The sequence below is a fragment of the Enoplosus armatus genome, chromosome 11 (genome assembly GCF_043641665.1).
Source record: "Enoplosus armatus isolate fEnoArm2 chromosome 11, fEnoArm2.hap1, whole genome shotgun sequence".
NCBI classification, from domain to species: domain Eukaryota; kingdom Metazoa; phylum Chordata; class Actinopteri; order Centrarchiformes; family Enoplosidae; genus Enoplosus; species Enoplosus armatus.
This window is the reverse complement of record NC_092190.1, coordinates 17339888-17367869: the sequence shown is the minus strand read 5'-3', so window position 1 is coordinate 17367869 and position 27982 is coordinate 17339888. Positions and strand designations below refer to the sequence as shown.

Genomic DNA, 27982 nt, shown 5'->3' with positions numbered 1-27982 from the left:
CCTCTCCATAAGAAACCGTTTTTGTTCGTCCCACCAACCCACAGTTGAAGTAACATCATCAATTCTGTCAAGTGTTGTTCAAAATGCCCTCCCACCCCCCACCCCCCCGACTCCCCCATTCCAGATGGGGACGTTGTCGTGATAATAATTGCTCACATTCTTCATTTGTCACTCTGAGAAGGCTTTTTTTTCTCCATCTCTCTCTCAAATCTCTCAACCTGTAACTTTAGGATCTAGCCTTGGGAGAGAACCACTTTTATTTACATCATTCAGCAAAAAAAGTAACAACCAATACAATCCTCCAGCTCCTACTCCTCTGTTGCCGTCATCAGTTAAATCGACATCACTTAAAATCCAGACACAGGCACAGTGATTTTTTTTTTTAAATCTATAGTTAAGTATATTGTCGCCACTGATCAGCTCTTTTGTTTCTTCTTGGTAAGACATTCTAGTTGATATGTCCAAGGGTTATTTGGCAAATGTTCGATGATTCAATCCTTCTCCGACACCAACCACCCCCCATACAGTATCTCAAGATTGTCACCCCCCACTGTGCCGTGCAGCCCTGCAACGCTCGTCCCGCTGGCTGCATCCTTCTGAGAGATAAATATGTGCAAATTCTTGTCTTAACAGCGTCACCTCCTGCTGTAGAAGGCAAAGTTTAGCTCTGCTGCTGTAGCAGAACTCCAAAAAAACTGTCAGTCAGTCAGTCTGTCTGTCTGTCTGTGCAGACCGGGCTACGCCGAAGGGCCAGAGCTGTGCGAGGTGGGCTGGGCGAGGGTGGCGGCGCTTGGGGGTCCCGGTGTGGCAGCAGTCGGAGGGGCAGGCGGGGAGCCGGTCTGAACCTGGGCCTGGAACTGGGCCATCTGCTCTGGGCTGGCCAGTGTCTTCAGCAGGGTGTTCTCCTGCTCCAACTGGGAGTTGCGCTCGATCAGCTCCTTGATCTGCTCCTTTAGGACCTCCACCTCCTCACGCACGGCGTACATCAGGTGACTCTTCACCAGGTCCTGAGACGGACAGAGATATGGGTTTATGACTACAGGAAAACATCATCAAATTCACATAAAAGAAGAGTCAGGCACTAACCCAAAGCTTCTCAACCTTATCTAACCTATGGCCCAGTACAGCAAATTCTTTGTGTCTCAGGTGTTTCATGATGCCAGAAATTAGATTACATAGAAGAAATAAATCTAACACTAGTAACAAAAATGCCAAGAAATGAAAAAGAAACTCATATGCGGTCCTGGTCCAAAGGAGGGAAATCGCACTTATGTGACAAAAGAGCATTTAAAAGCATTTTTTTTATCTATTATATGAATGATTAACAGTGCTGCCAACATATTCAGTACTGAAATGTGTGATTGAACCACAAAGAACCACAAATAATATGTACAAAATGATTGTTGCTTACAGATATTACAAACTATACATGCATCATGGCAGAGGTGGAAACAGATCTTTAAAAATGATTCCATATCAAATCTAATCTGGTGATAATATGTGATAAAAAACAGAGTATTCCCAGGTGCTACGTCATTGGGCTTGCCCACATTTAAGCGTGGGCCAATCAGAGGCCGAGATATTTATAACCAGGCGTGTGAGCCTTCAAGTTTGCCTAGCAACAGCGCTGACAGCAGCGACAACAACAGAGACAGTGAAACAGAAAATAAAACTCCGATCGGTTTCCTGGGAAAGAGGCTCTGAGTTCCCAGACCTGATTTTATAATACCACGAGTGAGCCAGCACATTTGTTGCACTGATATAAAAAAAAGCCACTTAAATAAGTCGTCCGTGACGTTGTCTGAAGCGGTTGGCTTGGGGGAACCGGTAGGTTAGTTTCCATCCAGCTACATTTAAGCTAACCACTTTCACATTAGCACAAACTGTATTTCGGCCCTATCGTAACTTACACGGTTATTTCTTAAAGTACCCAGCACGGTACAATACCAGGTAACATTCATTTTACTCCACAGTAATAAACAAAAGCTTCCTTTATTGCTTTGTTGCCAGATATTTAAATGAATACACTATTGTCCCTGTCCCGCACAAAACTACGCAGATAACCAAACAGCATGTAACGGAATGCAATGTACTACTTCATCACAATAAGTCTCCTATCCCTGAATATATTCCCAAATTAAGTCCTATCTTTCAAACAAACATCCATCCCATATAATACTATGGATTTAAAGCCTCTGTAACATTTTCCGAAGTGTAAAGAGAGAAACAAGTTGAAAACTCACCATTGCTTGTTCAATCTTGTTGTCTATGGCCACAACGCTGGCTCCTGACGAGCTGCAAAAGAAGAAAATAGAAATTAATAACACATTTTAAACCGATCGGTGTTGTAATACAAAAAAAAAAAAAGGAGAGCCGCAGCCTATGGCGAACCAGCCTTTCTTCCCTTTATAGAAATGTGGGTTGTTACAGGAAGCCTCTGGAAATTTCTATTAAATCAACGCCCTGGTGTCATTGTGGAACAAGTCCTAATGCCCTTTCCTACAAAGCGTTTATGGCAGTGGTGCTGATACTGTAGCATCCATCAACTGAGCACTGCCTCCATCACACAGCGATGACATTACTGGTGCAAGTGAAGGGAGCTGAGCCCTGAATACAGAGGACAGCGCTCCCACACAGTATCCCCAACACAGTATTTACCTATTGTCGAGCTTGACGTGCGAGCTCTCTGCGCTCAATAGCGACGACAGAAACGATATGGAGAAATTTCTCAGCTGGCAGACGCCTAGATCCATAGCCACGGTGTAGCACGGCGAATTCATGCTGGTCATGTTTCACAGTCCGCTAAAAAAACAACCCCGAGTCCAGTCTCGACCTCCACACGACCAGCTCCGCGAGACACATCCACACGCGCTATTCTATGTTCTGTCCGGTGAAGCTCGTGCACCGACCGCAGCGGTACAAATACAAGCCAAGGTCAGCTCATCTCGGCTCCACACACAAAAAAAATCTGCAGCTCGGGACAAGCCCGCATAATTCATCCAGCGACAAGCAAAGAGGACGTTCCCTGATTGGTCGAGACGGAGGTCGTTTGAATAATTTATTCAGGAACGCCCCCACCTGCCGCTCAGCTGACATGCTTTTTGCATAAAATATTCCAAGAACGGAGAGGAGGTGGATGAAACCGGGGAAAACCGGATGGGAAGGGAAGAAGAAAGAGCTGTAGTACTGAAAAACAGGCAGGGGAAGGGCAAGATTTTGGTCCTTTAAACTACAGCGACAATACTCACGAATCATCCTGTTGAAAAGTGAATGTGCCAACCGCTAGTGCTGCCTTGTTGGTATTATTAACACAAGAAATTAACCTGTTTTAACCTTAGAGATGTAATCTTGTTTTTATCTCCCTAACAAGGAAGCTAAGTGTTTTTCATCCCTGGGTAACACTTACAGGGAATCCCTAGGCTGATAGTTTGGTCTTAATTGGTCCTCATTTATCACTCATACAAAAACCATATATTCTCATATCGAATATAAGTCGTTTTGGAGGTTTAGGTCACAAATGTGTATTTAATACATGACATTTTATGCACTGATGCATCATTTACCTCAATTTTAGGGATGTTTCGAATGTTTAAAATTGCTCACCACAGCATTTTTATAATATAGCCCTTTCGGCAGAATTAATTGCCCTGATTTGGGAACAATAAACTAGTATACAGAGGCACACTGTCCATGGTTACCCCAACATTATTTGGGTGTTCAAAAATGTAATACACCATATTTTTCAACACATTTCTGTATATAATCAACATCCAGAGGATAATAATCAGATAGAAATAAGCCATTAATCTCTGGGCAGGTATTCAAAGAAAAAGCTTTGGACTTCCATATTATGTCTATACGCATGTTGCCCCCATGTGGCCCTGCACAGCACTGCAGAACTGTCTTAATGGTCAAAATATACTAAAAAGACATATTAATCGCAACTGGTTTAACTTCTGTTAGAATTTCTGTTGGACTATATGACAATTGAAATGACATATTTCATACACTTACATACTTATGTGGTTTTAATTGGTGCAAAATAATAAGGAGATATTTTTGACAGAATAAATCAATTGCAAAGGCACCATCACACCACTTCCAAAATAAGGTGCAACAGGCATATTCTCAAGCAGCTTCTTTTGGAGACATGCCTGGACCGTCACTGACTTGATCACAACATGTCGATTTCGAACTCCCCCCCGAGATGAAGTTGACGACTGCTGTTTGGAACATATTATATGACCCATTTCACTGAGAGATTACTGTCAAATGTCTTTAAGACAATGCAAGACAAGGGACACCAGAGAGGTCAATCTAACTCAAACAACATTTCCACACACCTTCACAACACTTTATAGAGGGAGTATCTTGGTTGCACAGACACACCTAAAACTCCACACAGAAATTCCCACCACAGACATCCTCTAAACAAGACCCCCCCCACACACACACACACCTCCCTACACACCCTGGCCACTGTCATAAATTCCATACACACCCAAAACCCTCAAAATCATGTGTACACATTCTTGACATTGCCTCTGATCTCATGCACACACACACACACAGACAATAAAGAAACAAATATAAAAATGGTCGACCAATTTAGAGAACCTTTGAAACACTGACTAAAAGCCAAATGTTCAGCTTATAAAATAATAAAGATCAGGTGTATAGGGAGGGGAGGTCACAGGTATGTAAGGTCCAGAAAAGATAATGCAGGTCATCTAGAGCTACGCTGAAGTCCATTTTAAAATGTGATAAGTGATTTAAAAGTCAGCCGTCACCTGTAAAATGGGGGTTTAGGCTAATTTGGGTATCACAGCACACATCCTGGCTTATTAGGCACTGGTACCGTGAATCAGACGCTCAGCTTCTGCTCACCTCTGATCTCAATCAAACACGTTAACAAGAAGCCAAATAGCTTAATAAGAGCCTCTAAGCCACACTTATCTCTTCCGGTCTCTTCTTTGACTGGAAGAGGCTTTAGCCAATTATCCAGACCCAAATAGCCAGTGCAACTGCAGCTCTTGAGGAATAAAACCCACGCCTAATGTGGCCACACTCCGAAACACACACACTTTGGATTTGTTGCCAAGTTAATGTTTTCTGATGCTGATTAGGGCTTGCTTAGATTTGTCAGGTTCATATTTTCATTCTTTTATAACCATTAAACATTTCAATTCTACTGCAATATCACCAGTGGAGTTGACCTATGATGTTGTTCCTGTGAGGCTTGGGGGCAATCACAGACTGTTATAAAAGGCAGGTCAGCCAACTGATGGCCTTGTTACTTTGCTGTAAAACAACACTAGCCCAGTGACCTACTGAGGCAACCCAAGACAGAAATGACCCAAACTGTATGCAGACTAATGCTCAAGGTCCATCAAGAGAGGTCTGGTCTACTAGGGCATTTTAAATAAATATGAGAACACACAATCAAATATGCATTACATCTCTACCTAATTTATCATTTCAATCAAACATACATTTTTACTATGAATAAAACTAAATCAAAGCTTGAACAAAAATCTGTTACAGAGAGTAAGGTTATTTTAAAAAAAATAAAGAAGCTTACATACCCAAAAGCGGCAATATTAGAAATACCTCTCAAGATAATGCAGTCTAATACAACACAACCTCTAACTATGCCCTTAAAATTACCATGGAGTTTAATCGACACCTGATACATTAGATTGTACAGGTGTACCTAACAAACTAGTAACTGTGTAGCACCAATGTAAACTTCAGAGTTTCCAGTTTTCAGTGCAGTTTGTAAAAAAAAATAAATAAATAAAAAATACAAAACAAGAAAAAGGAGCAAGGCTCATCTTGTAAAGCTATTATACTGTGGTATTTATGTGTTGCCATACTGTAGAGAGGGTGACTTCATGTGAAATGATGGACCAGATGGACCAATGTGATGGCAACAAGAGATGTTACAAAACAGCAGAATATGGCAAGCACTTCAGTGACAAAAAAAGAAACATGCTGTGGGTTTAATTACTCAGTCGCCTTGAGATATTTGTAAGTGGCACAAATTTATACTGCAATTATACATTAATGCACCCTCCAATATTTTTACTATAGATATTAAATTTAATTGAGTGCCCAGGAAACCAGTTTATAGGATCTGCTTTAAGTATCCCTCAGTGTTAACGCTGCCCTCAAAGCCATGAATGACTGAATGGAAAGGACAATATAGCCATGCAGCCCCTTTGTGTGCAGCTACTGTAGTGATTGGTCCAAGCAGCGCTACACTGTACTGCCTCCCTGGGGATTCCCAGTCTTTATTTTACCTTTTGAGATGCTGCTCCAGCTCCCAGAACAAAAGCTTCATCGCCATCTCGTCATGGCCTTGCACTCGTACTCCCCGCACTCTCATGGAGACGTCAGTCAGCAGGATCATGTACACTCCAAAAGTAACAGAGCAGTGCCTCCCAAACTTCTTTGTTTAGTGTTTTCTGACAACCCTCGTATCCTTCTTAAATGTAGTGAGCAGACCTGGGTCACGCCCTATAGATGCATTAGTGAGTGCAGCTGCACAGGGAATCAAAGGCAGCATGCCAGGTTATGATGACTGTGCATGTGTGTGCTCCTCATTTTTCCTCTGTCTATGTCATCCATTTGTGTTTGAATGGCTGACTAGTGAGTGAATTTCTGAGTACCGACGGTAGCTGGGCGGGTGGTGACGTGTGATCATGTGATTCTGGGAGTTACATAAACCCTCAACAGAGATTAGCATGTGGCCCGGTGATTTCCCCGCTCCTGCACTATAAGCCCTCTTCCCTTTATAGCCAGAGACACAGATATACAATAAAACTTTGAGCCTCAAACTCTTCAGCATCACTGAACCTCTGCATAGCCTTCTACCATCCCAAATACTACCAATCAAAATCTCTTTACAGACCAGCATACAATCGAGTGTCTCTTTAGAATCGTGCAGTTTTCATCAATGAGACCACAGTAATGTAGATGCAATATAAATGTCTAGTTTGGGTGGGATGTACAAGGGGACTTGACAGTACAGACTGTCCCAAAAGTCTGGGGGAGACAGAGATTACCAATAAGACGACATATTTTCATTGTCACACGAAGGTTGTCAGAATCACTGAGAGGTCAAAGTCACCCTCAAATCTGCAAACGCAGCTCTGACACTTCTGGCAGTTCCAAAATTAACAAAATCATTATTTATTTATTTTTATTTTTTACACCATGTCATTTTCTATGCCAGCCCTCTGCGTGATAGACAAGAGACCCTGTGCTGCAGGGTCTTATCTTGTCATTTCTCATTGAAAGCCTGCCTTAAGATGGCTTAGTGCCTCCACAGGCAGAAAACACAACATGCACTGATAGAGCCTCCGCCGGCTTAGAGACGGCCGGCCAAGAAACAACAGGTAAAGGATGTGCACAATGCGGGGGATTTCACTTGTCCTAACTGACTTGGTGTGCTGGGGTGAATCAGTTTTCACATGACTTCTGGTTGGGTCATACACTCCTACAGCAGTCTGCTTTACAGCACTTCAGTTTAGCTAACCAACAGAGTAACATGTCTCAAACACCTTGAAACAAACTTTGATCCCTTCATTAAGAAAAGTAATGTTGTTGTTTATCAACTAAAAAAATACGGGAATATACACGTTTTCAAAAATGTATATGTGGCGTCCCGTTAGCCTAACATACCTGCAGTCCAAATACACACTGTCAGTGGATGGACGTAACCACCACCTCTTGGACTAGGACTAACGCTGCAATGCCACGTGATGTGAAATACAGCTGTTACAAACATTTGATGATTTTTATCATAACATTAGCTTATTTGATGCCAAATGTATAGTCCGGCACTGCAAGCATCAGGCTACTGTACAGCAGGCTAACGTCACAAAAAGTGACTTGGCCAAGAGCCAACAGCTGCCACACTACACACACGCTAGTTACTGGATACACTGATTACTTTAACCTGTCCACCCTAAATGGTGTGTAAAAGATACACTATACCACAACACCAGTTCAACAGGCAGGTCTCCCGTTCACTCAGACATACTGTTCTAACAGCCAAGTGCACAAACACAAGACCATCAGAAAAACATGAAACACTGACAAATTTCCATCCAACTTTCCAACAAAACCAATTTTTGAATGCAGTGGCAGCGTCATGCTTCTTTTTAGATCCACAATGAGTAGCTTTGATAGCTGTTGTGGAAGTTTAGAGTTTCAACAAGTAGCAAGTCATCATCTAAACACTGGCCATAGTTCACTCACTGGTTCAGTGCATACCTGACCAGGCTCCAATGAGTAATAATTCACAGTGGATGCCTTTCAGACTTAAATCCTGTGCCAAAAACTAAAATGTAGTCTGGCTTTGGTTTATTTCCATGGTAATGTACCCAAGCAGTGCTTTCCAAAGCTCTTTACCTGCATGACTGAAATAAACATGCTTCATTACAACACTACTTCATAAATAGGACTAACTATCCACTATTGTTTCCTTTTGATTATGATGAGGAGTGCTAATTATGTGTCTTACTCACAGGAAGTGGAACTGCACTCACATTTGCTGCGTTTCAGGGAAAATGCAATCTCTAAAAGTTAATAAAAGGGGCCTGGCATGTCCCAGCGATGAAAAAAGAGGCCTATTGAATTGTTGAATTGTAAAGGCTTTTGGCTGAGCTGTAGTTTGATAGTGGAAAGCACACACAGACTTTACCAGTAAGCCCTGGCAGTGGTTTTCCATAGTCACACCCTGACTATGGAGAATGACAGAGAGCTACTGAGTGAGTCAGTCAGAGAGGCAGGGAGGAATGATGAGTGGCCATTTCGGCCTCTATACGTAAGAGAGAGGGGTGCTATTGGAGCATTTGGGCTGACAGCAGCAAGTCCTTAGTCCTCGCTCTAAACTCACACACACTGGGGGAGAGGCAGAGGGAGAGAAGGAGGGAGAGAGTGTCAGCCAGAGACACAAGAGCTAGAAATGTCTGGATCCACCGCCTCAGCATTAGTACAGTCTCAAAAAAGTTGTGGACAGATGAAAAGACAAATGTTTGTCTGTCTTGAAAAGATACATAAATATGGTTTAACTGATGTAAATTGTGTGTTTCTTTTTTGCAATGTGTTTAGACAGATAGCACATTCAATTTGATTCTCAAACCAGATATTCTGATGAACCTTTCCACTAAATTTTGAAAATCATCAGGTCATATTTGTGCATTTGGATAATCAGCTTTTCTGCAATTAAAAAATATTGATATGTCTAACATAACTGCATTTTTACAATATACCACTTAAACAGCAAGCTGTAGGATACATGATGGAAGGAAACATATCCTCTCGCACTTCACATCACAGCAGATCTACTGGACTATCTGACCAACCTAAAGCACCACCGATGACGATTCTGCACATAAAGACACAGGGAAAATGTGCAAATCACATCTAGCAAATGAGCTTAACATGCACAAACAAAAAACAGGTGTGGTGAATCAGTTTTCACATGACTTCTGGTTGGGTCATACACTCCTACAGCAGTCTGCTTTACAGCACTTCAGTTTAGCTAACCAACAGAGTAACATGTCTCAAACGCCTTGAAACAAACTTTGATCCCTTCATTAAGAAAAGTAATGTTATTGTTTATCAACTAAAAAAATAAGGAAATATACACGTTTTCAAAAATGTATATGTATAACCTAAGGCATAAATGTATAACCTAAAGCACCACTGATGATTCATCAGAAAACAGGGAAAATGTGCAAATCACATCTAGCAAATGAGCTTAACATGCACAAACAAAAAACAGGTGTGGTCCTCGAGCATCCTCATAAATGATTCAAGCCAAAAAAATTAAAAAAAACAATGTCACAATTAAAGCAGGTTGAACTTCTGCTGCTAAATGCTATCTGTAGTAAGCTGCTCAGAAAACAACATCTGCATTATTTATTTAGACCTGTTTCAGAATAGGTCCCGACTCTCTCTTTTTCACACTCTCTCACACACACACACACACACACACAGAAGATCCAAGTTACATAAGAGAGTGTGTGTGTGTGTGTGTGTGTGTGTGTGTGTGTGTGTGTGTGTGTGTGTGTGTGTGTGTGAGCAGCAGGTTTGAGTAATGTGGAGTGAAACCTGGCATTAAAAGGATTAGCAGCCAAAGAACACACAGCGCTCCGAGTCCAGACAACAGAGGACAGAAATAATGCTAACCGCAGCGATAAAGACGAGGAGAGAAGGCACACTATGGGGTTGGAGGGTAAATGTAGGGATTCATATCTCCATTCAGAAATGTCCGTACAGAATGGATGTACCTGCCAACACATCAACACAGTTTAATTCAGGCCTGTCTTGATGTAACACTTTAATCATGAATTTTACTTAGACTTCTTTACTTACTTTAAGTATCACACTATATAAGAATACTAACTCTTTTAATGACTTTGATAACATCTACTTTGTAATATAACTTGTTGGTAGTTGAAATTAAAAATAAGTGAACTCAAAATGTATATTCCAAACAGGCTACTGTTACATAATAACACCTTATAGCTTGTTTATATATTCGCTGTTGTCAGAAATTGATTTATATAAAGCAATGAGGAATACTGTGAAAGCAAGATTTTGTGCCTCAGGTTTTTCAGAGAAACCATTATCAAGTCAGCTGGGGTATCTTCAGGGAGTTTTAAGTGGTTGGAATCAATGGCACTACTTCTTAGAAAATGTCCGAGGTCTTAAACTCAGATTGGTCCTGACAAAGATGAGAGTCTCCATTTATCTCCCTCTTCCATTTGAATTGAACAATAAAAAAAATGTTTTATCTTCTTATCATCTGTTAGAGTCTGATGGAGGACAGATTACTCACACTGATGTCTGGGTCATAGAGCTTTACGACACACACACACACACACACACACACCTGCTACACCGCCTCCACCTTGTAGATAACAGAATGATGTGTGTGTTTGTGTTGGCTGGTGGGAGGCTGTTTTTCTCTTAATACTCCACAGAACCACGAGACCAAGTGAGTCATCTCCCTCTCATGCCCTAGTCTACATCTCAACAAACCTCCCACCAGCACAATCGGCAGGTCTCTCAGCCCAATCCATACAAGCAGTGGGCGTATGTACTGCTAATGTACACGGATGCTTTTGGCCGACTGAATGCATCAGCAGGAAACCTGCGTTTCTATTTGTGAGCTGATGAGATATACATTAACCTTAATGACTAGTCCAACTAAATACAACCTAACACACAGTATCAGCCATCCAATTACATGCTGTCTATTTAGGATCAGTTTTAAGCAAGTGTACTTATTCCAACCTCTGAAGTGTCATGCTCACTTTTCAGGCCAGGCTAATTAAAAAAAAAAAAACTCTAAAAGTTTCTCTACTGACACTGATAAAATAAAATTCAACAACTTTTCATGTCTTTCACCGCCATTATTTGCTGGTTTGTTAACAGAGAAAAGCTGTAAAAAGCTTGTAAAAAATGGCTAGATTCATTTACAGTGAAAAGAATCATGACCCTGCTCTGTTTACTCTGTCTTTTAAATCAACTGTTGAAGTAGGTCAGGAAGAGTTCATCAAATCAATAACTCTGGAACAATTAGCGCTACAGATCCTGACCCCTTCTCATTTGTGTGTGTGTGTGTGTGTGTGTGTGTGTGTGTGTGTGTGTATGTGTGAGAGATCACATGCAAGATTACAAGGGAAGAGAAGAGGACATGGCAGTGAGTGGATTAACTAGTGATGACTCCAGCGTCAGGGCCTAAATCTCTGACGACAGCAGAGCTATCATAAGCACAGCTTAGCTACAAACAAACAAACTAGTTGTTTCCTGCACAGCTTTACAGTCTGACAGTCTCACCATCATCATGGCACTTTCATGGAGATGAGCCTTCTGCTCTTATATTCAGGATACATGAACTTCATTTTCTGCTCTATTCCGACTACACATAGGCCAGGATAAGGTCATATGCCAACTATGAGAAACCTTAATAAGGCAATTTCATAGTGACAGTTCACCACCCCCGACATCATTTAGGATTCTGGTTTGTGGCCTGTTTCGGGACCAATGATTAGCAGAGGATACCTGGTAGTGAATGCAGTTCACATATACAGTCTTCACCCTTACAAACTGCTGGAATACTCACTCGGGTGGCCTTAATGAGTATGATATTTCTGAGTTTACATCTGGACAATTTGGTCAAAGCTGACCCAAAATAGCAAGAATTCTAAAATGGTGACCACAAATAAAAAAGCTGTTGTATGGATTTACAGTTATATAGAGGAAAGGTTTGCTGAAATGTAGCAACAACTGCCAAAGTCCAATAGAACTTGTCTATCAACACATATTATAACTGTGTTCAGAAGGAGTAACAGCGATCCACACCGCCACTAGCTGCACCTCCAGTCACCATTCCGTCAAGCTCCTGAAGTTCGCGGACGACACCACCCTCATCGGACTCATCTCTGGTGAGGATGAGTCTGCCTACAGGTGGGAGATTGACCATCTGGTGACCTGGTGCAAAAACAACAACAACCTGGAGCTTAACGCTTCAAAGACAGTGGAGATGGTTGTAGACTTCAGGAAGAGCGCAGCCCCACCCGCCCCCATCACCCTGTGTGACTCTCCAGTGGACACTGTGGAGTCCTTCCGTTTCCTGGGCTCCATCATCAGCCAGGACCTCCGATGGGAGCTGAACATCAGCTCCCTCATCAAGAAAGCCCAACAGAGGATGTACTTCCTGAGGCAGCTGAGGAAGTTTAACCTGCCACAAACAATGCTGGTTCACTTCTACACTGCCATCATAGAGTCCATCCTCACCTCCTCCATCACCGTCTGGTACGCTGCTGCCTCCACCAAGGACAGACGCAGACTGCAGCGTATCATCCGCTCTGCAGAGAGGGTGATCGGCTGCAACCTTCCATCTCTTCAGGACCTGTACTCCTCCAGGACCCTGAGGAGAGCAGGGAAGATCGCTGCCGACCCCTCCCACCCCGGACACCATCTGTTCGACCCTCTCCCCTCTGGCAGGAGGCTGCGGTCCATCAGGACCAAAACCTCCCGCCACAAAAAACAGTTTCTTCCCCTCTGCAGTCAACCTGATGAACACGGCCAAAGTCTTGCACTGATCCCAACCCCCCAACACAAACACAAGTTATACGTTATATTAGCGTACACCGCCCCTGTTCCCCCTGCGTTACATTAACGCACACACCCCCTACTGGACACTTTACCTGGACACTTTACTTTATTCTGGTCACTGCACTGTTGTTATTTATCTTATCTTATTTTTATTTTTATTCTTATTTTAGCTTTTATATTCTACTTATTTGTTATCAAAACAATAGCACCTTCAGACCACAGCAAATTCCTTGTAATGTATGTTACTTGGCAATAAACTGTTTCTGATTCTGATTCTAATTCTGATTCTTCTGGTGACAAATCAGAATTCAAGTCAACAGTCCTCTGTAACTCCTCCTGTAACTTTAAGTAAATTTTGTTCATGGAGCTTTCTGTAACTTGCCTCAAGAAAAATGAGAGACTGATTGGAGACGTATGTTTGCTGCCACAGTGGATTTGATATCAAGTGGACGTTAACAATATTAAATGGGGAATTTCCTTAAATAAAATGTAACCTCATGCACTTCCTTTACTCACATCTGAATTAGCAATTAATCAGGCTACATTCTTCACAGTCTGATGTTAATGAACCTCACATCGTAGATTTACTTTAAGTAAAATGAGGCCAGTTGGTTCAGCATGTTCAGTTGAGAATCAGTAGTCAGCTTAATGCACATCTCATAACCATGTTCAATTAAAAATTGGATCACTGAGTCAAAACAAAAAAAACATCTTACCTGTTGCAACAAAAATGCAGGCCACAGGGAAACATGAAAGACAGAAAAAAGAAAAGCAGATTAATGACAATATACCAGGAGGTGAGGAAGTACAGACAAGCTTGTTGTGTGTGACCTTACAATGGAAATAAAAATGGAATTAAAGACTCAAAAATCTAATTAACAAACTGCTCCCAGTCCACCAAAACCTCACAGATAACCTTTAGGATTCATTCAATTTCCTCCTGAGCATAACACACTGTTTCCCTTTGAGATGTTTCTAAGCAGTTTTCCCATAGTAGGATTCTTCCCCGTCACACTGAAAATTACCCTTATATATTTAATTGAAATACACATAATTAATACACATTCATAAACCTGCTGACTCAATCACAGATCAACACTGTGAGGCAACATGCTCTATCATTACACTAGATTTCTATTCAAAATTCAGAAGGCAAACACATTCATCTGACTTCTTTGAAAATATATACACAGTGCTGTATTGCCAGGCTAAATTGCACATCCCACAGGCTGTTAGAAGACTTCAGAGATCTGGGCTGGTATACACTGCCATCTGGTGGCAAATACTAGCACCAATGCATGCCTCAGTGCCAATTAAACTTCACAAAAGACCTGAATAGACCTCCTGTTGTAAGGTTGGATTCCTGTTAGAAGCATTCAATTTCTGTCAGAATGCCACCAATTAATCCCAAAGTCAATACCCCATGTCTTTGTTGTGCCTTGCTTGTCTGACAAAAAATCAGACTCAACAAGCCAGCTGAGTCACTTGTTGCATTTCTTTGAGCACAAAGCCTCATTATGTCTGCAAGCTGTCATCTCTGTCTGCTAGTAGACAAAGGAGGTTTGATTCGTTTTGCTCACTGTCTCACTGAAGCCGTTATTTTAAATGTTAGTGGAATTCACCATGATGTGCTTTCCACAGCAGCTGTTAACAGTCCCCTGCTCATTACAGCCAGGCTCAGACTACAGGAGTTTTAAAATCCAAACCGCTGCTTTGCAGTGACAAAAAACGAAAGCAGAAAGCTAAACCAGTCTGGATGAGAAAATTGTCTATTCTTCAACAAGAACTGGAGGTGAGATTTTAGTTTTAATATCTGTCAACAGCAGTATGCTAGCTAACGTTAGCCTCAAGGGCTAGAATGTTTTCCGTTGCTTAGCAACACTGACAGCTGTTCCAGGGACTTGTCTAGACTGGTCCTTCTCATTGGCTCTTGTGGTCCTGCGGAAAGTACTGACATAATCATCCAGATTTCAACTCCTAAATATCAAACATGTTTGAAATACCGCACTTGCTCGTCCTCTTTCTTCGATCCTCCCTTCCAGTTTGATTTGAGATTTGTTTTGTGAAACGTTTTTAACTCTCATTAATTTACTTCCTGTGAATGGATTGCAATACTGCTTATGAGTTCCTTTCATCCTAAAATCTACAACAACTCACATCGCCATTTATGCAACTTGAACGACTCTTTCGACTGCTTTGTGACCTCAATAACTCCCACATAAGTCTCAGATGTTGATGCATATTAAAAGTGCCAGCACATGAATACATAAACCTTTTCAAACCAATTAACGTTCAACTGTAGCACCACACAGTGAAAATGTTATTTTGGACTACATATATCATGCAAGCTTCAAAACAAGCTTCACACAAAAAACCCACACACATTATAATAGGACTGGAAAAATGGCTAATATGATTCAAAGTTAATTGGCCAAGAAACTCAGCAAGAAGAATCATTCCAAGCCCAAGAAGGTTAAAAGGGAAATGGATTTCCATACTGTGTTGGCAGAATTGAACAAATTTATGATAATCTGTTCAGCTGACTAACCCCGTACACATGGCACCGACAATGGACCACTTGGTCAGAAAGAGGTCATTCTGCATGTGGCAACATAGATTTAGATTTTGTGGCTCTGCTGCTTCACTTTCTCCTCCCAGCACCAAGGTTAGCATGCCTGAAAGGGAGCGTTCACAGCAGTGGTACTTGAGCACTCTCCCACGGTCATTTGACCAGTCAATGTTAAGACTTATAGGCCTTGACAAATATGGTGCTTTTGAGCCTAAAAACAGCATACACATGATGAGCCTGAAGTATGTGGGCAGTTCACAGCTTGCCGACCAGCAGGGGGTAGTACAGCACCTTCTACAGAGCTGAAAATGGTTTGCAGGCAGAAAAGCTACAGTGACTGTGTCAATAGAGACCAAAGGAAATGTATAAGATACGTTATTAAATTAATTAAAAACACGTTTTGTGTCACTTTTGGCTTCTGACTTTTAGTCAAGTGGGGACTGACAATACACAATCTGCTTCAAAAGATTTGTTGCTCAATCAACGCAGACTTATAAATAAATAGTCGTACATCTAAAATACTAGAGAAAAAACATTTCTTGGGTGGGGTACCTGAATAAATTCAATATATGGGAAATGAAAAGTAAAGAACACAGACATTAAAGTACCGGACACACACATGTTGAAGAGCCAAGTGTCTCTGTGCTTTACTCATGCTAATAAGAGAAGCAGCTGGCTAGACTATTGGAGGGAAAAAGATAAAAAAAAAAAAAAAACTGCACCCTCCTCCCACCAGCAGCCCTCCTCATTCAGCCACAGAGCATAGAGAAGGGGATTAGCTCACACAAAGCAAGAATGAATATCAAACCCTATGGGAAAAGACACACTCTGGATAGAGCTCTTGCGTCATCACAGCCGAGCAGAAAGGCCGAAACTATCTGACACCGTCAACCTGAGCAAACCAGATAAATACACAGTTACCCCTGTGACACACACTGGCTCTAACATTTGAGCAGGAAATCTCAATTGTAAAGGAGTGATTTTAAAACAGACCCAGGCTAGCCGTTTCTGCATGCTTACAGTCTTTTTGCAAAGCAATGCTGACCCTGTCCCAAGTCTGGCTTCACACAGGCATGAGACTGATCCAAAAGAGGTTTTGAAAACACTTGCTGCCAGTAGAAATTTAGTATTACATCATTTGTCTGCTGGTATCTGTCCTTCTCAACTTCTTTTGCACTTCTTTGCAGTCACCAGACCAAGGTTCAGTTGGTGCCTTTTCAAGATGTTTTCTCCCTTTTTGACATGCAGTGTGTGGATTCTAGAGCTGAAACATTAGTCAATTAATCTGCAACCTTTTGATTACCAATTACTTGTTGAAATAATCTTTTAAGCAAAATCCAATTCAGTCCTTTAAGTTGTTGATTGTGAATATTTTCTGGTTTTCATAGCCTTCTACGGTAGGAAATGAAATTATCTTTACTTCCTACAATAAGTAATGTGAAGACAACATTTTGACTGTGGAAATTGGGATTGTTTTGTGATATTTTATAGACCAAACTATTAATCTAGTAAATAATAAATGAGATTAAACAATAATGGAAATAATAGATGCTGCAGTCTTCGCTGATTCTTCGCCTTATGTAGTTAAAACAGCGTTAAATCCAGTGAATAATATTTAACTTAGGACACTCATCTCAGTATAGATAAAGCTATGTTTGACAAGTCAGTCAAGTGTGCAAGACATCTCACATCTCATCAGGTGACCGCACACATGCAAATAGTTTGTATAGTTTTGTGCACAGCCTGAAGAAACTATTGAGCTGGTCTGTTCAGCCTGTCAGCACTGAGAACACTGATATGAATTAAGTCTTTTTATCAGTTACTTTGAATAAAAGCAGTAAAAAAAAAGCAGGAATGCCTTTGCCGATAGCAAAGTCATCCACAGCGTTCTCTTTATTTGTGAGTGTGTAATTCCTGGAGCTGACTGGACAGTGTTCTGGCCACAGGAATGTCGGCCATGATTCAGCACATTGCCTGCATGTTTAGGGGGATGACAGTGGCAGTCCACTAAAGCCTTAGAATAAAAATGTGTGGCTGAACATGAAACCTCCATCAGCACCACTTCATAGTGTCACACATGTTCCTCAATTAACACAAAGTAATTAATCCTCCTTTATTGATGACAAATGATGAATGAACTCTTACTGTGTTTTTTTTTTTTGTTTTTTTTTTTTACATTTGAGCCCATTCACAGCCCCTCCTCACCTACTCACCCGGTCTTTCCTTAGTTTTCCTCCCTATAGCCTATTAGCCTATGCTTAAGCTACCTCATTACACAGATCATCCAATTACAAAAAAAAAAAATGTAAATCACAATGGTAGAGGGCTCAGTGGTCAATGACAGTCAGCCATCAGCCTCGTCTAGCAGCCCAACCCTCCTTAATACAGCATGTTACAACAACACAGTAGCTCCAGCAAGAGTCTCCCACTTAGAGCTAATTATTCAAACCCCATGTTAACATGCAAGTACTTGTTTCTCAAGGGTCTCCCTGTTTCAATCTTTTTTTTTCTATTCTTTTTTTACGAGAGGCGAAACGAAGTAAAGATAAGCGAGGAGGGGAAAGGAGAAGGGAAGAGAGGAGAGGGCTTCGTTTTATCTCTTTAGAAACAAACGTCGTATGTATATTGTGCTACGTACGCTTCATATCCAGGTCAATTCACACACCTGTGAGTAAAGCATATAAACGAGAAACTTTGCGCTTACCTGATAATGTCAGCACAACGATCATAACAACAAGAACTGAGTAGATGTCAACATTTAAACAGAAAGAGAAGTGATGCTCAAGATACTGTATGTACTTATATAGGCCTCAAGAGCTCTTCTGGTGCCGGAAGACATTTAGTAACCCCCCAGCACCTCCCTCCACCTCCACTGCTACAACTCCATCCTAGGGGAAACACTGACGCCTATAGAAAAGTCCTTCACCATCCATGGGATTAAAAACAGTAAAATACTTTTTATAGATCCCAAAAACAATATTGGCTTATTGCTATTAGCATGAGGCCAAAAACCTGACAATGTTGTTATAAAATGTTAGCATTGAGCACTGGACCAAACAATCTACTAGGGACACGAGGAATGTCAAAGTCTATGTCCTCCTGAACTAATAAGGAAGTGAATCAGCACAACAATATGTATTTTGGTTAATGCTTTTCATTTGCAGCGCTATCAAAGTTATTATCTTTTGTCTTATTCAAACAAGAAACAGAGAGGCAAACATTGAACCTCTTGTGAACTCAATGGGACAACCCATTTTGAGTGTAATTATAATGTGATGACCAAAGACACTGCACTACAGACCCCTCAGTGGACAATAAATAAACTAACAAATAAATAATAGTTGAGGCAGAAATCTAAGTGCAGCCTACATTGTACAGGTACAAAAATAAAAAGAGAGAGCAGTTTGTTGTCAGGGTTAGACTACCATGGCACTGTGTGTGTTCAGGGGTGGGCGGGCAATTTTCTCATAGATGAAAGGCTAAAACACAATCCATTATCATCCATTACAAGCCATTAGTTTTCCCACGCACTCTTAAGTGAAACAATCCTGTTTATTGATGGAAAAATAAGCCATCTGAGAGAAGGGGGCAGAGACAAATGAAATCAATGACGCATCTGCACAAAGCATACAAATAAGGACAAAGACATGGGGTGATTTATAGAGAGACATGCACATACGAGTGGTTTGTATCAACCTCAGTTTCATCAACACGCAGTAAACTGCTCACAATCTCCTTGGTTAGCTTCCTTCTGCCATTCATGCTTTTACCGCTTGGCTTAGAAAGACATAGTAAACATTCAGTAGCGTGTAGTGAGACCTCCCTTGCTCTCCCCCTCCCTCCCTCCCGCTCATACACAGCATGTTGCTGCTCTGCTGTGTTCTGGTGTTCTCTGGCTTGGTCTATGTGGTAGGAATGGGGGAGGTGTCAGCAGCATAACAAATAACAAATGTTGTTTACTTTTAGTGAAACACTTCAGTGATGTGCAACTGTGGACAAACCAGATATAAAAAGGCAACAGCCAAACAATGCCACAATATTTGTTGCATTTGCTACGAAAAATAACTGTGGTTGAGTGTTTGTCGTAACATCATTAAACAATTCTCACTGCTTAAAAAAAAAAAAAAAAAAGGCACAGCACCTGTCCAGTCTTGGCACCTGAGTGTATATTAAGTCCATGACTCATTTCCAGCTCAATTTTGCAAAATGATCTGGGAAATATTTGTATGGCTTGATTAAATAGCTTTACAAAAGGATTGCTCTAATCAGAGGAATAATTTGGATTCAGCAGCCTTTTGTCAGTGACTGACCAGTTTATTATTCTAAAAATTACAAACTTTCAGTACTGTTAAGCAAATAGCTGTACAAGCAAAGTGCTATTATTATGAGCAACACTGAAATCATTAAGGGCTGTTGTTATGTTAATTAGTACAAGGAGCGCATCATTGACACATTCTGTGTTTTGTTACAAGCAAATTAAGTTATTTTTGTTGAAAAATTGCTAAATAAATCAGATTCATATATGAAAATGGACCAAATGAAGCTAGGAACAACTATATCAGCTCAGATCAAAGGTATATGAAATATCACTTTTCAGCAAAGGCTTATAATTTATTTTAAAACATTTTCCATCTGGTCCAGTCTGCTGTGTCCTCAGTGGTCTCAACCAGCTGCAGTAGACCTGACTAAGTTGGGTAGGGTCAGGTTGGGTCACTTCCTCTGTGCGTTGTGAATTTTGGGGATCTCGTTGATCTCCACACAATGAGCAACAGGCCCAGCACACACTGGCTCCCCGCACTGCCAGGGGGAAGATTACATTCAAAACAGACAGCGGCAGAGATAGCAATCATGCTGCCAGCCAACCCACATTCCCCTGAGCCTTCACACATTCAAACACACACACACACACACACACACACACACACACACACACACACACACACACACACACACACACACACACACACACTTAGGCCGTGTTCAGACCAACAATAGCACTGCATCCTCATTCATTTCAATGAGATCATTGCATTGGCACAGCAGGGGCTTCGGCAAATAGATCCAGGCCAGTTTTGCAAAGACAGAGTACCTGGTTCAACTTTTGCCACAATGCATTATCACTGGCACGCCGTTGGCCAGTCAAATACATTCATGGCAGCTGAAGAAACACTCCCCCACCAACACGACACCTGGGGTATTTTTTTTTAAACATAGGGCTGTCAGATCAACAGCTACAGTACTTCTACTATTCAACACGATACCGTTGTTGAATGCTATTGACATCTGAGCGGACGTATCATCGTAGTGTTTCCCTGGAAGTTATACCAACTAGAGGGAGTAAAGGAGAAATGAGTCTTACATCCAAAACAAAAACATCCAATCTGTTAATTAGAACTCAAAAACTGTAAACAAGAGGCTTTATACAGTATCTGAAATGAGTTCACAGCCAGATCTCCAACAGACATAATAATGAACAAAACTTAATACCATGCACTAAAGTTAATGCCAATCTACTAAACAAACTGTAACATTTTAATGTTTAGTAACATAAGTTACATTTTGCATATGCCATTAAACATTTGGCACCGTTTTCTCATCATTGATTTACAATGAATGGCCTATAAATCCCAGCAGTCAAGCAGCAGCCTGCCCACACACACACACATACAGACCACCCACCCATCTTGAGCATATCCCATTAATGACTTGTCAGTGCAGATAGAGCAAATGCACAATTGACACCCTTCCACATTCAACACACACACACACACACACACACACACACACACACACACACACACACACACACACACACACACACACACACACACACACACACACACTCTCTCTCTAAAAGATACTCTGGTGTTTTACAGCAGCGCCTTAGGTGGCGATTTATGAGGACAGGGTCATCTGACACATTAAAACCAGAAAATATGTTGACAGGAGCCACACAGCAGACCATAGGAACTGTATAACCACTAACATGGCACACACACACCCAACCAGAACACGCTTGTATACATTTCTACCAGATAGAGAACAAATCAGATTTTATGAGAGGTTCTGGCTCCTCTGCAATTAGTACACAAAGGAAAATGGTCCCAGGTCTTAGAAATGCTTCCATTAAAGTGGATTCAAAAAGGTGCAGTCACTTCTACTTTACTGCCTCTTCACACAAAATTACCATCATTTTCAGCCAGAAAATGAAAGTAATTAATACCAGTCACTCCTGTGTTACCACAATGAAATTTAGTGTGATAACTTAATGATAGTGGGCATCAACTATTAGTGTCATTTTCCAAAATTCTGTTGTAAAAATTACTGCAAATTGAAAATAATAATGCCAGCCATAATTAGATTTCATTAAGTTAAAAGGTGAGTGACAGAGGTATCAAGTTTTCTAAAACAGGCAGAGACATCCAGGTTGTGTGTTGTTGCTGGGAATGCTTCAATGTCCCAGGTTCCCTGAACTACCCACTGTGCAGTGCACTTGGTTTTGTTTCTCCTCAACACAAGTCAACATTGGTGCAACATATGCAAGTTGTAGACAGCCTCAAGACAGCTTCCAGAGTGGAATCAACACGTCTCTCACAACCCTACAAATAAAACTCAAATATTATGAACTTCACAATGCATAATACTTGTTGCTAATTAGATTGTGTGTGAAGTGTGAAATCCTTTAGTCCAACCCCTGCATTTTAAATCCTTATGATATTCCCCCCCATTTGTCCAAAGGACTTAATGTGAAAACCAATCAATCCAACCAATACAACTGAAATACATCACTTACTTGTCTTTCACAAACTCTAACAGTACGTTAAAAACCATTCATTCAGGACTTTTTAAATCTGCAAATAACTTCTAAATTAATGCTCAACTTCAATAAATGCTGCTCATAATAATCAATCAGAAACTGATTCTAGCAGCACAAAACCAAAAGTTGGACTATACAGTATATAATAAAACATAACACACCTCGGGTTCTCCCAGCTTTGTAAATTGTTATGTGGGTGATGATGAAAGAGTAACACTGATCAGTGAAGTTACTGTAGCTTGACCTCAACGATGGTTAGACGAGCTAATGAGCTGTTGAAAAGCTTTTTGGAGGCTCAGTATTAGCTCATGCATGTTGAGCACAAATTTTCCAGGGAAATAATACATTCCATCAGGTTTAGTTTTTTTATTTCCATCCATCTGTGTCATTTATCACAAGGAAATTGAGTAAAGTGACTTAACAGTGCTATACATAATGTACATATAACCCTGGAGAACAGAACTTTTTCTAAATGTATGTATGTATATCTAGTCTAGTCTTAGAATAAAAAGTATATATATATAACAAACTGGATCAAGCAGATGATCAAACATAAAATGACTACTACTCTGGGGGAAAAGGCCTTGATTGGGACATGCCTAGTAAGTGCACATGAGCTAGTGTGTGCTTGCATCAGCTGATGAGGCTGTGCTGTCATCTCTGGGTTTGCACTACTTTTTTGTCAATGGAGGTTCATTGGTTAAGAATGACAGAGAAATAGCCAGTTCCAGTTAGAGTTGCTTCAAAGGAAACACTGACTACTGCAGGCACTGTCAACTACTTGCACTCGTGTGACAGTAGGTAAAATACAGAGAAATGAACCGTGAGCCTAATTCACCAAGACAATCTTCCCATTTGTAACAAGGGCTTTGGTTTCACCCAAATGCTACTTATCATCAAAGACAATAATCCACCTGATCCCCATAGATTTCACATTCCTCAGAGTTAAACATCATGTGATAACAGTAGCCATCCTTCAGTATCCATTTAACTGGCCCATAAAGACAAGCAGAAACAAAACCAACATCATTACATCCATGTTACCCTTTACACTAATGAAAACCATCCCAGTAATCAACTCATCTTGGCTTCTCCTTCCTACCTGTTCATTATTATAGCTCAGATATGCAAATCATCCTAAACACTGAGGTAATAACAAAGTTTTCAGAAGTCAGGAAAAAGAGCTTAAGATTGTAAGAGAGACTGAAATGTGAGCAATTTCCTGTGGCTGCTGCAAGGTGATTAAAATTCCCCTGTAACCTTAAAATCAGTTCTTAAAACTCATTACTGGGAGGACATTCCAGAGGACTGTAAGGCTGGTTCATCACATAAATCACTAGCACAACTGTAGTGACTGGAGGAGTGACAAAGAGAGATGGAGGAAAAGGAGAGATGGTGAGTAGAGAGAGAGAGACAGATAAAAAAAATCAATAAGCTTTTAGTGAAGAAAAAGGACTACTGCACTATACTGTTAACCACCGTGTCTTCCTCATGAGTTCATCCAAAGGTTGAAAGAGTATTTTTAAGCCTTGCTTTGTGAGATGGACTGTAAAACAAAATGAAATACTGTCTGTAATGTTTTGTTTCATCTGTAGAACTAGACTATTGTGTTCATTTCTACCACATTTGCAGCTACCTGCCTTGTCCTATCTCTAATTAAATAATCATACAACCTCCGCCTTGTTTCCTGCTTTTCAACAACAAATGTGCTGAGGCAGTGTGTACGGCGAACTGTGCACCCAGCAGAAATTGTGCCCTGTAAGGCAGAGTGTCGGGATTCAAGCAAGGAGGCAGGCTAGGTAAAATGTCGAATCATTGCAGCCACTTGATAAAAGACAAGAGACGTCACATCCAGCTGAGGCCTGCACTGTGTCCCACTGACAGAGGACTGACAGACTGTGGCCGCCTGGCTACTGTCTGTTGCCCATGTAGGAAAACAATAACACTTTTCTTCCCTCACAGCTGCCACAGCAACCAGTGAAATCGTTCAGCTTCAAACAGACTCTGAATGCTAAGTTGGGTTACAAAAGCACATTTAACAGGAGGCATCTCTCAGTAACCTACTTTGATTCCAGACTAGTGCTAAAATGTTCGTGCCCATGTTAACATACACATCAGAAATGTGGTTACAAGTCATCAAATAAATATAAACAAAGTAAGGAAGTAATGAAATAGAATATCTTACCCATCCTCCTCTCCATCAACAGTCTTGAGACCAGCTGATGCAGTTAAGGCACTGGCGGTAGCGGCATTGCCCTCAGATTCTTGACCCTGGCCAGTGCTGGATCCAGATCCAGACTCCCCTCCGGACAGCTTGGGCAGCCCCAACAAAGCCGACTGGTGCTGGAGGAGCAGCCGCTGGGCGTCCTGCAGCTGGGTAGTGGTGAAGGTGGGCAGACTAGCATAGAGGGCACTGGCCTGGGCAGCATGAGCCAGGGCCTGGGCACTGCTGTGTTCCTGGGACAAGCTGACACAAGACTGTTGGCTCTGAGGAACACCCTGTGGGGGCATCCTACCACTATTCCCAGTGTTGTGGGCTTGGGGCTGGGCCTGGGGGTCGCTCGGAGGGTTGGGAGGAGGCACACTTGGTGCAGACAATTGTCTCTGGTGGACTGTTGTGGGCAGCTGGGTGCCCAGACCCGGGTTTTGGATTTGTGTTGAGAGTGACTGTGGCTTCTGCTGCTGGCAATCCAGATGGCCGGGGTGGCTCTGAGGCTGCTGGCCAAGACCTGGTACTCCTACATGAGAGGGCATACTGGAGGTGGTGGCCTGAAGGGAAGAGGGCTGCTGGGGCTGAGTGTGATGGAGTGCCTGTGACTGCTGCGGGCCTCCAATCATCTGACACGCTTCATTAGCTGGCCCGGAGGGAGCTGATCCAGCTTGGTTGGACAGAGATTGAGAAGCAGCAGCCTGGGGGATACCTTGGTGTGGCTGGGTGTACTCATTTGGCCTCACCTGCACTGGGGTTGCTTGGGGGGTAGCAGGTGGCTGTTGTGGCAGGGAGGCATAGCCTATCTTCTGCTGCTGAACACCCATGAGGCCCTGTGTGGAGCCTAAGGATTGATTAGCAACTGCCTGGGCATAGGTGAGATGCTGCTGGTGTGCAGCAGGCGTAGGGAGTCCAATGGTGGTCTGGTGGCCTGGCATGGGAGAAGGCTGATGAATGTTTGAGGGAGCAGAGGGGGCCACAGTAGTCTTCACATGTGAATGGGTAATATCCTGGGGGTGCATGTGGGGTTGGGACACTCCCATGCTTAAGCCACTGGGGAGGATTCCTTGAAAGCCCTGGGGTGGGGAGGCATAATCCTGGGCATGCTGGGGTACTGTGGGTCCCCCAGCCTCTCCACTGCACACACTCTCAGTATAATGGCTCAATGTACTCATGGTGCTACTCACAGAACTACTACTTGTGCTTTCCCTCTCTGAGGCCCCAACAAAGCTCTCAGAGACAAACTGACGTATGCTGAGAGACCCAGTGTCAGATGCAGAGGAGCTGGGAGCAGAAGCTGGGGTATCCTTATCATAGAATTCAGTGCATGTCCATCTGCCCTTCTTAAAAGGTTCAGAGCTAGAGTCCAGCTTCACCACCCTGAAGCGAGAACTGGTGGTAGCCACCGCAGGGGTTGGAACTGGGGCAGGCATGGATGGTACAGGTGCTGAGGCCAAAGCTGTGACAGGGGCACTCACAGGCTGCAGCACAGCAGATCCAACTCTTCCCTGGATCCCACTGGAGAGTCCCACCCCTCCAGAGGCACTGACAGCAGCAGCAGCAGCAGCAGTTGTTGTAGTAGTCATAGCGATGTTGGAGTTGATGTTTTGGTGTTGCTGGATCATGCTGACATGAGTGGTGGTTATAAGGTTACCCCCAGCTGCAACAGCACCACCTCCATTCCCCCCACTGTTGCTCATCACATTGAGAGGGAAGCCACCACTGCTACTGCTAGCACTTGTGCTGATCCCCCCTCTCACAGGCACGTTGGCAGAGCTCAACATATTCACATTACTAACACTGCTGGTCTGGGGATTAACTATGCTAACTGTAGTGCCCGTAGCAGAGCTGTGCATTCCAGGGACAGATCCAGGGGCCATAACCCCCACAGGCTGAGCAACAATACTTGGAGGGGCAGCCTGGGAAACATTCTCTTGAGAGACCCCCATGTTAGAAGGCATTTTCTGGGTGACACAAGGTAAAGCTCCAGAAGCTAGGGCAGAAGGGTTGCTCCCAGAGGACAGAGGGTAGACCTGGGCATGGTTAGGATGATGAGGATGTTGATGGTGATGGTGCACAGTCCCGTTGACCATGCTCCCACCATGCTGTTGAGCCTGGTTCAGGGCATGGGGGTTTGAAGGCTGGTTGGGGGAGACAGCTCCAGGGGTCTCTGCCTCATGGAAATTATTCAATGTCTCTTCAGAAGAGCTTCTCTCTGCTCCCACTATGTCATTAGCTCGGGAGAGGGACACATCCAGGATTTCAGAAGAAGAGAGATCCTCTGTGTGGGACTCATCCAGGTCATCATAACTTTCCGTGTCCTCTGCAATACTGTTGTTGGTACTCACAGATACTTGTGCTGGAGTCACACTTGTGATCTGGAAACCACTCTTCTTTTTTATCTGCGCTCCAGTCGACTGTGTGGCCTGGGGCTGGGAATGCAGATTCAGGCTGTGGGGTGGAATATGATGGGGACCCGGGGAGGATGAACCAGCAGGAGGTTGGCACTGAATCAACAGGGAGGGTTGATAATCATCTGCTGGGACGTGGCTGTTATTGACCACCGGGTTTGCCGGTGTTGACAGCGCGGAGCCGCTCCCGCTGCCTGTGTTGCTACCCCTTCTGTGAAAGACAGCCGGGTGCGCCATCTTTCTAACACTGCCAGAGTCTCCTGCAGGGTCCGGATGATGCATTTCGAGAGAATCCGGGGGGTAGTTGGTCTCTGACAGTATGCAATAAGGTTGCAGTTCGTTAACGGCGCCGTTTTGACAAAACTACGGTCAACAGACAACACGATCAAAAATAAATATTTAAACCAAGTATCGGCTGTTCGCAAATATCAGGCAAAGTTGTGCCAATATTTGCAGCCTGCCATACACGATTCACTGTTCTCCGGTGACAGTTAGCCAGGCAAAAGAAGCTAGAGTCCGCTTGCTGAGTAGCTAGCGAGCTAACGTCAGCTGATGCCAGTTGTACGTTAATTTGCCGGCTAACTACCAGCGTTATCTGTTTGTGCCTTTGTTAAGCACAAGCTAACATTTTGTGGGGTTTCAAATGAGAAGCTAGGTGGTAATGGCTGCTCGTATTGAAAGTAGAATAGCTGCTGAGCAAGTTAGCGTTATATTAGATGCTAGCCTGACAGAGGAGTAACGTCAGCTAGCTAGCTGCCAGTCTCCATCACCGGCTAGCTAAACACAGACTATAGTGACCGTTTTAGCTGCTGAATTTGCTCAAAGGAAAGAAAATG

General features: G+C 42.5%; 1 protein-coding gene across 2 annotated transcripts; it reads right to left on the bottom strand.

Moving 5' to 3' along the window:
- Positions 1-131: 131 nt before the first annotated feature.
- On the bottom strand, positions 132-27428 carry LOC139292394 (TSC22 domain family protein 1-like). Of its 2 annotated transcripts, none has more exons than XM_070914724.1 (3): positions 24712-27428; positions 2244-2295; positions 132-1007 (listed from the first exon to the last, which is right to left on the bottom strand). In XM_070914724.1, exons 1-3 carry the CDS (start codon positions 27426-27428, stop codon positions 738-740), a joined length of 3039 nt encoding a protein of 1012 aa, XP_070770825.1. In that variant the 3' UTR covers positions 132-737. The 2 variants fall into 2 exon arrangements, with proteins under 2 accessions (XP_070770825.1, XP_070770826.1); XM_070914725.1 differs by lacking the exon at positions 24712-27428 and adding an exon at positions 2659-2910.
- Between the last annotated feature and the right edge of the window lie 554 nt (positions 27429-27982).